Source organism: Macrobrachium rosenbergii, chromosome 6, assembly GCF_040412425.1.
Source record: "Macrobrachium rosenbergii isolate ZJJX-2024 chromosome 6, ASM4041242v1, whole genome shotgun sequence".
Classification (NCBI taxonomy): Eukaryota; Metazoa; Arthropoda; class Malacostraca; order Decapoda; family Palaemonidae; genus Macrobrachium; species Macrobrachium rosenbergii.
The window spans coordinates 1,157,501-1,167,500 of NC_089746.1; the positions used below are offsets into that span (position 1 = coordinate 1,157,501).

Genomic DNA, 10,000 nt, shown 5'->3' on the forward strand with positions numbered 1-10,000 from the left:
GAAAAAAACTAGACCTTAGTCATTACTTGTTTCATGCTTCCACTTCTGACCATGGACGAATACCCTAAGCAGGAAACTTCCACAGCATTTGCTGACTGAAATACCAACACAAAAGGCTTATCAGTCATGCGTCAAAACACCCACATGCATTGGACCATCCGTTTATGTTACAATCTTTCTCTTGCTTAAATTTAATTTCAAAACGTTTCCTAAAAATGTAAAAAAGTAAAGTCAATCATGGTGTTACAAAAGTCAAAAGATTACTACGAGACCTTGTATAGTCAACATTTCAGGTATAAATCAGTTTAAAAACCAACTAGTAATTATACTATTTTACTTGTGAAAGGTTTTCTTTATGAACCTTTGTCAGGTGATTTGATAATTTCACGATTGTAGCGAGGCATATGATAACATCATCAAAAATGGAATAAAGAGAACAACTGTTACAGCGTCGCCCTTCCTTGGAAACGTGAAGCCAGCATGAAAGTGAGTCAAATGATGTCAAGATGCCTCTGAAATAATCATAATATAATGACTTAATAATAAACATGAAAAATAACAGAGAGCATTAAATATTTCTGATATAAACTACCATAAAATGCCTGTGGGCAAAATTTTAAAGTTAAAAATGCACGTCACAAAAGCTCATTAGTGACAATAGTCATGTTCAAGAAAATACTTGAGGTTCGAACAAAGATACAAAGTTCACCAGTACAAATATATACAAAACTACCAAATGAAGCTGCTTAAGACTGTGTTGATGACGCTATTGTTGATAGCAATGATGAAGCAAAAGGTAAGGATTCGCAATACTACTTCAATAAACGGAGAATAGGATTATGAAAGACACTGAGATAACTCATGCCCCACACGTAAATCGACGAATATGTTACATAAGATAACCTAGATTTTCCTGACTAAGGACTGATCTATACAAAGTTTACTCAAGCTAAAAGATTTATTGATGGCTTGTAGTGAAGGCGTGAGTAAGCGGCAGCTTCTACAAACTTACCACTTTATTCAAAATAACAGCAGAAAGGTCAAGGGCTCTTGCGAGCGGAAATGTAGTGCCTGACACAAGGCAAACAAAATGGAGATTAATATGCAGTCAATTGTGTTTGTTCGAGAGTGGAGAATGGTACATAATTTTATATAAAAGTTGCTAACAGAGTTCTGATAACTATAGTTGAAAAGCTGACACTGTGCTGCCTCTATTAGGAATGATACATTTGACGTGACATGATTGTGAATGACAGTATATATAAAAAGGATGTATGATGTTGGCTGTGTTTCTTATATGCGTGTGCTTGGCGCATGTCAGAAGATGCTTGTTGTGAGGAGCAGATGCCCGTAGGGTATGAGTTCGGACGGCCAGGTAACATAGACGATTGTGCAGGTCCATGTATGTCCGTACAGGACCACGAGTCATTCATCAACCTTTCATGTTACAAATTATGTAAACTACAACTATGAATGAGAGCAGCTGTCCGTAAGAAATCTAAGGCATCACTGCATATGAAAAAGACAGTAGTGTATTCTACTAGACCTACTTCTTGCTGTGTAGGACTTAGGAGTAAACTGCTAATGGGTAGATCAAGTGAAGTGTAACTCACCTTCCTCCTCATCTCCACATAGCCTAAAACACATAATACCCTCTACATTGTAAACAAAGCAGAATAAGCATTGATATCACATTGTGCTGTGCCAGTCACACTCACCTTGTAATGACATGAGGCCATTTAAAAAAGCTACTAACACAATAGAGCAAATTATGATCTATGACCCAAGTGCCTTTCTGAGTGGCTCTTGCTGGGGAAGAAGCCAGGTAAACTAAACCTTGTGCTCCATATTAATCCGGAATTACAGGGTATGTCTTGAATGTGAAAGGAGCAGAAAAATTCTGATTGAATTTTCCACATTTCATGCCTATTTAGGAGTTGGACCTATAGTGTTCAACATCATGGTATTAATGACTGTTTAGCGTTAAACTAATGTTTCTCTTCCACAGTGAAATGTGCTTTGGTCATCACAAATTTCTCTAACTTTCAATCTTTGTACTCATGTTAAATTTCCTGATACATACAACTGGATTTAGAAAAGGGTCATTACCTTCCATATACTAGTCTCTAATTACTGATCAGGCTGCCCAATCCATCCCTCCAAATTATATATGATTCACAATGTTCTGTCTGTGCGCATTTGTGAGAAGATATGCACTACACAACCTATGTGCATGCAGTGTATATCATTTGTGATAATGTTTGAAAGTTAAGAGTGAGATCCTCAGCATCATCATCATATCTAGTGCCATGTGAAGCAGAGGGCCTCTGCGAAATTCTGCCATTTGTGTCTTTCCTCTGCTTTCATTTTCATAAATCTCCATTCATATTTCCCATCCAGTCTGGGTCTCACAGGCCTGGGTCTTCCAACATTCAGGGTGCCCTGTAAGCCCACCTTACACTATCACTCACTTATCTGCCGAATGTGGCGCAAAGGACATGTCCGCAAGCCACCCACATGTCCCATTCTCATTATCTCATCTACATCAGAAATTCGATAATTTCCCTTATGGTACTATTTCTCACTCTGTTCTGCCATCTGTATCCTCATGTTCTTCTTAAAGCTTTATCCTCAAATCAGCAAATCTTTTTGATAATGTTTAATTGTCATGCCATTAATTAATATTCATGAATGATGAAGATCATAATAGACTAATATATAAATCCTATATTTGTATGCGATTTCAGTCTGCTTAATATCCAAATCATCTTTAGCCTGCCTTTTGTTTGGATTACCTTTTTTTCGTTACTTACAAAAATTAATAAAATTATACAAGATTTCATCCATAACCATTTGGTGACATATAAAGAGAAATTGTAATTCAAAGCTAATGCATTTGCTTGAAAGTACCAAAGTTTAAACTTTATATATTTTCTATGTATCTAAAAAGAATTTTTTTTTATTCCATACCCAGATTGTAGCTCTGTCTAAAGCTCACTTACTACAACATATCCCAGAAGTCCTCTGGCCTCAAAGCTTCTTCTGTCCTGGTTCTTTTTCAGATTCTAGTGTCAGTGGATGGCTTCCGAGCTGAGTACCTCACCCGCGGGTTAACTCCTACAATTGAGGCCTTAGGAAGGATGGGACTGAGGGCTCCATACATGAAACCTTCCTTTCCAACAATCACATTTCCCAATCATTATACTATAGTTACGGTAAGTAACATGGATATTGATATAAAATCACTGAAGAACATTTTTTGAGTCAGTCTTACTGTCTCATTAAGAAAATGCCCCAAAATATTGTATCATGGATGAGATAGTCTAAACATCATCTCATTTGTTCAATTTGCTGGTTTCTTTTTGTACTTGCAAGCAGTAACATTTTTCTAAAATCCGTTACTTCACAGCTCAAAATGGCATTTATTTATGTTGCAACACAATTACTTTCTTTAACCCCTAAAGCACTGCAAATGTGCACACGTGTAAATGTCTCTAAATAAATACCAAGTGCTTAAGAGGAACTTCATATGAAGTTCTAGGCCGGGTGGCAATACTGACTATCCCCAGAAGCTTCATTTGCAGTGCATTTTCAAAGAGTACCTTTTTTTAAAAATTTTTTTGTGGGGGGGGGTACGTTGTGAAGTTGATTTCTTCGGCATTTCAAATGAAAATAAGGGGAGGTACATTCCTTTCCCCTCTCAAGTCGTCGTACACGTCTTGAACAGTGCGATTTGAGCCCATTCATTTTATCCACATTTGTACTCTTCTATCAGTAGTCAGTATAAATTTAAAATGCGTGAGGAAGCAATTGTTAAAGACGCAAAAAACTGACATTTAAGAGCTGAAGAATGGAAAGGAAACAGAAATTGTTGGACTTTTAGCTGCTTTGGTGTGATGGCGAGAGCATAGTGGAGTGGAGTTGCAGAGTGTCAAGATGTCTGGCTGCAGCAGAGGTTAAAAAAAACCAGAGGACTAGGGACAGGGATGCACGTAAGATTAATAGCGGTACGACGTTATTAAGTATACTGGAAAAGGTGCATAGTAAGATTTTGGATGAAAAAATAAGATTAAAGATAGAAATTTTTGGGGAGTAAACGTCGCTGACGATGGCAAGCTGAAAACAGAATAGAATCACAGGATAGGTTGAGCAAGAAAAGTAGCTGGGTGTAAGTTAAGACTGCTTCAGTGAAAGGGACTGAAAGGATGAGGAATTTAAAGACATAAAATAATGTGCTCAGCTTAGGGAAGCCCTACAAAAAGCCAAATAAGCGGTGTGGAGGATGTGCACGAACAGAAGGGCTTTGATTTCCAAGATTGAGAACGCATGTAGATCAGGGGTGAATGGTACAGTCGGTTGTGCATTGAGGCCTGCCTTGCTACTATGAGCTTTCTGTGAAGGCATATGAAACAGGTTATAATCTTGAAGTTATGCTGTTTAGCTATATGGAAGTGTCAGTGACATTTACCTAATTTTTCGCTAAAGGTACCTACTGTTAAGAGAATTTACCTAATGATATATATATATATATATATATATATATATATATATATATATATATATATATATATATATATATATATATATATATATATATATATATATTTACGTTTTTCCGTGGTTTTAGTTTGAAATATGCTCTGTGAGACAGGTAGCAACAATTTAAGGTAATTTAGCCTTGTGATTCTGACTTCGTGGGTGCAGGAAAACGTAAAAAGAGGAAAACAAAGGAGAATTTCATATGAGCATAGGGCTCTGGTTACTGAGGGAAATATTACGTAAAACACGTGGGCACATTTAAAGTAGTGTATTTACATAAATGACCTTAGTACGGGAAAGAGGAACTCAAGTAGATTGAATGAAACTGGGGAATTCCAGCCACAGTTCGAGAAGCTTCCACGAAGGGTCCTCTGAAACGAGAGATATGCACATTATACGCCAGTAATGAAAATAGACAAAAGAATAATGAATTCGAAGCTGCACTGAGGGTGCCAAAGGAGTAATAAAGAATTAATACTGCCGATGCAAGAGGCGCACGGACATTAGACAAGGGAGATTTCTGGCTTTCTCTTTAAGAAAATATTACGAGACAAAAGCGTGACTGAAATGGGGCTCTTCAGGGCACTTTACCTTAGCAGATTTTCCGAGGGCGCGTAGAAGGCGGTCCGTGGATGACTTGCGATTTCGGGCGAGTTGCTTCCACGTGGTGAGATGCAAGGGCTTCCGTAAAGGGGCAAGGCGATGGGGACTCCTCGAAACTCCAAGCAATGGCGTGTGGGCTCGAGGAATACGGTCGAAGGGCACGAGGAAAAGTATACTTTGGAAAGGGCCACGTGGTTAGGATGCAAGGGCATCGATGGGGCCAGGTGTTGGGGACGTCTTCACAAGTTCACTCCATATCTTCCAGCCCGCGTGTGTGTGTGTGGACCTCGTGGGCTTTTGCTTTTATCCCCTCCTTTGGGGCAGGGGTGCGCCCAACACAGATGCTTTGACTCATTGCACCTGCTGCCCGCAGGGGGAGGTTTTGGCCTGTAGGAGAAACACCAAGCCAGATTACTTTTGCCTCGAAGGAAAGATCTTTATCAAAAATGGGAGCGCCTTTAATCTTTTAACTCTTGTTTTTAAGTCGATAGACCGATGGTCTATCGATCGGTCAGCTGGCAGTAAATGAAACACAACAGAACAATCCCACAACAACAAAGGAGGGGGGGGGAGGCAGTTTGCTAGCGAATTCTTGCTAATCATAATACCTCCCCATACAAGATGATGTACATACCTCCTTCGGGTGTGTACATCGATATTCAAGAATGAGCGGCAAGTGCTTTACGTTACTCTACATTCTGCCTTGCAATGAACTTTACTCCTAAGGGTTTTATGAAGCTGTGACGTTACTTTTAATAACACATTGGGACAATTTTCGTTAACAGAACGCAAAGTGATTTAAACACTTGCAAAAGAATAATTACTTTAGATTTGGTTACCCACTGGTAACTTTATAATGTGACTCGAACAATTGTGAATTATAGGACCAAGTATATGAGGCTATGGCCAACAAATGAAAAGAAAGAATTAAAATACACGGTTACTTAATTTTAGATAAAATGCATGCGGTTAGTACAATCTGCCTTGAAGAGGCTGTGTAAATGAAAAACAGCGTTTATTTTTGTAAATGACATCCCCTTTTACGCGATACTGTAATGACTATACAAATTCGCATTGATAATTTATCTTCGTTTTAACGTACTTTGCTCAGCTAGCCAACGCCCCACACGGATTTTGACAGCCGTATGCGGGCGAGAGTATTCGCGAGGTTTTAATTCGCTAACCTTAAACTACGCTAATTTTATGCGTCCACTGCCTACTCAATGTTATGACGGGGCGAGCAGACAAAAGATGTGGGGTAGGACAAACAGAGATCTTGGAAGGAAATGGAAGGGGGAAAAGGGATAATAATCACAAAAGGAAAATTACCAAGACGTTACGAATGAAACTTGACCGCATATGAAAGGCGGGACACGTCCCTCAGAGCTTACAAAAGGGGCATTTAAATCACAATGGCAAGAGTTTATGACTCGCGATTCATTAAAATTAAAGATAAATAAATGACTAAAAGAAAGTAAATGATATTGGCAGAAGAGCTAAGGGAAAAAGAGTGGGGGTTTTATTGTGTTAGGCGGGAATTTATCGTCCTACGCCTATAAATTACGGCCCGGACTATCACTTCAGTCCCAGGGCGAGAAAGTGCACCCGAAGGGCGCGACTCCTTCAGGAGGGGCTGACACGCACGCCCGGTGCCAAGGTATGGGCGCAAGGGCGTGCCACTTCTCACTCTGTTATTCTTAATGATTTATACATTGTGTGGGGAATGGTATCCCGTATTTAATTGCCTCTTGTGGGGATAATTTAAGGGAAGATTAAATAGAAGGTAATAAGAGATAGAAGTTCCTGAGGAACGGAGGAAGATAGAGGAGGGCCTGACATCCCCTTCTGGATTAGGGGTGCCAAGACCTTCGAAAGATGAAATGGTGGCACAGGTGCCATGGGAGCTCTAGAGCTCTTTGTAAATTACCTGGAATGTCCCACGCCCGTGGTAATTTCGCCTCGAGTCTTTCTTAATGGGACAGTCGTCCTCGGCCGGGGAAGCGGAGGGCCCGCGACCGGAGGGCGGCACGGAGTACCACCTGGGCCTGCTGATGCGACAGCTGACGCAGGAGTGTTCCGTGCGGGTTCTACCATGATCCGTCGCGGCTCTTGTAGTTCATCGGCCAAGTGAGATATGGCAGAATCCTGACTTGCAATTGCGTCGGCGACGGGCTGAGGCAGAGAGGAGGCGGTCGGGGTGGCGTGAGCGGCTCGCAGGTAACGATGACCAGCTCAGGCACGGGTTGCGAGGCCGCACCTGCAGGTGAGCTTCCGCGGTGGTGGTCGGGAGGAACCGTCTCTCTGACCGACGCTGGTAGCGGTGCCAGGCCGGGGAAGAGAGGGGGTCCTGAGTTGGATCCTGTGAATGGAGATCGGCGTAGCGCTCTGGCGCTGGCACTAGGCAGAGTCAGGCGCTATCAGAGGTTTCTTGGGCTCGTCGGTCAGGACGGACGAAGCTTGGCCCTGCTCGGGGCATGCAAGTGGCACCGGCAGGAATTTGGCATCTCCTGAAGGGAGATCTGATTGGGGCCCTGGCACTGGCACTGAGGCAGGGCCGGGCACTGGAATGGATCGGGAATCGATCGAGGGGCCACTGTACATCGTACTCAGGTGGCACTGGTGGGGACTGCACGTCCTTCTGGTACCCGGGGCGCCAGTCTTGACTGAGGAAGAAGCGGGGGGAGGATTACTCGCGCCCCGAATGATTCGGGGAATGTGGACCCCTAGATTGTCGTGATTTCGGTGGGGACTGAAAGTCCTGTCCCAGGATGACGTCATAGCCTCCGGGAGATGGCTTGCTACTGCAAGATTGCAAATTTTGGATTGGTGAGGTCTTGTGACTCTCAATTGGACCGTAGGGAGTATCATTTTAAATTGATTTATTCCCTCGATCGTGACGAGTTTTCGTCTATTGACGATAGCTCCGTAGGGAACTCTGTCCCTTCGGATGAGGGAGATTTGTGCGCCCGAGTCCTCGAAAGCAGTGACTCGGCGCGCGGCTCGCTACCTCGTGGAGGGGCCACGTATACAGGCCCTTCGGCGGGAGGGCCTAATGACTGGGGATCTGTGACGGCCAAGGCGACGGTGGGAGTATTTACTTTATTATTGCGTGGGCATTTTGCCCATGCGGGAGAATGGCCATAGACCTTGCACGCCGTGCAAAAGGTCTGGCTAAAGTCTTTCCGCTGCCCCTGTGGAGGGCGCAGGCGAGTTATTTGTCGGTTTTCCGGGAGAGAGAGAGCCGGTTTCTTGTTCCGGCACTGTTCGGAGGAATGCCCCGTTTTCTTGCAATAATGGCAAGTTAGGGGCTTGCCCGAGTTCCCATTTTTGTGGGAATTTGAACCTCCGAGGAGGGACGGGGGATTTATCTTCCGCCCCATGGATCCTTCTTGAGGGTGGTGGGTTTCCCACATATCTGCTATTCGCAACACTCGGTGAGTGTTGCTGGGGCTTTTTCCACTATATGAGTGGCGAGGGGGAGGAGGGCGTAGCGCAGGAAATGCTCAATTTAAACCGCTCGAGTACTTCGGCGGTGTTAGTGGCTCCTTCGGAATCGAGCCATTTTGTCAACGCCCGCTCCGAATGGTACGCCCAATCGGACCAAGTCTGGCCTGCTTCTCTGAGCTGCTCTCTCCAACGTCTCCTCCACCGCTCGGGGGTAATCTCGTACGCCTTCGTAACTGCTTGGCGTACAGCTTCCCAGTTTCCCCGATCGTCTGCGGGAAGGGCGTGGTAGGCAACGAGGGCCTTTCCGCCCAGGAATTTAGTGAGAACAAGGGAGAGTTCTGCGGGGGAGAGATCGCAGCACTCCAGGACTCGTTCGGCCCTTTCAAGCCATACTTCGGGTTCGGACTCGGTCCATTTTGGCATGAACGAGTGAGCTTGGCTGAGGGCACTCATCCCCGCGGCAGGGGGCGGGGGGGTGGCGGGCTGTCGCTCTAGCATCTGGAGCTCGTGGGCGCGCTGTCGCTCTCGATCTTCCCATTCTCGTTCCTCCCTTTTCTCTTGGGCGATTCTGTCTCTCTCTCTCTCCTCACGTTCTCTGGCTCTCTCCGCCTTGGCATCGTCCACTCGCTCTTGAACCCATGCTCTCAGATCTTGCCCCGATAGTCCCATGTCCTTCCCAGCGGACATGTAGAATTTGAAATCCTCGTTTTGTTGGGCTCTGGTATTAGCCATCTTGGAATAATGGGTATAGGATATGTCTGAGAAGACTCAGGTTGTCTGAAAAGACTCAATTGCAGGAATCTGAAACACTCAATTGTTCAGACTGCAGGAGAATGGATCTGTCCGAATAAGACAGTTGATTAGTAAGTCTGGGGAGACTTTTTGTTAAAATTGGATGTGTCTGGGAAAGACGTGGTTGTTCTTGGCGAACGAAGTCTAATATGCGTCTCGGAAGACGTAGTTGGATTTTGTCACGCTCGGACTTGGCCGGCTGTAGCGTGAAGTTAAGGAGTTGTTCTAACGAACTAGAATGATCAGTCCCGTAGGGGCTTAGATGTGTGTGAACTACACTGTATAATGTCTCAAAAGGACTTAATTTTGGGTTCCCGCAGGAATGAGAAATTCTCGCCACGTGCGACGTAGAATTTTTGTATGAGTCTCTGAGGACTGGGGTTTGGAGAAATTCTCGCCACGTGCGACGTAGAATTTTAGGAGTCTCTAAGGACTGGAATTTGGAGAAATTCTCGCCACGTGCGACGTAGAATTTTAGGGGTCTCTGAGGACTGGAATTTGGAGAAATTCTCGCCACGTGCGACGTAGAATTTTAGGAGTCTCTGAGGACTGGAATTTGGAGAAATTCTCGCCACGTGCGACTCGCCACGACGTAGAATTTTAGGAGTCTCTGAGGACT

General features: G+C 44.0%; 1 protein-coding gene across 1 annotated transcript in view; it reads left to right on the top strand.

The window, feature by feature from the left end:
• The window catches only part of LOC136839103 (venom phosphodiesterase-like), an 86,377-nt gene that overhangs the window by 42,510 nt on the left and 33,867 nt on the right, over positions 1 to 10,000 (top strand). The window contains exon 3 of the mRNA XM_067104747.1: positions 3,063 to 3,215. Within this exon, the coding sequence (XP_066960848.1) occupies positions 3,063 to 3,215 (153 nt within the window). The remainder of the gene's footprint in view (positions 1 to 3,062; positions 3,216 to 10,000) is intronic.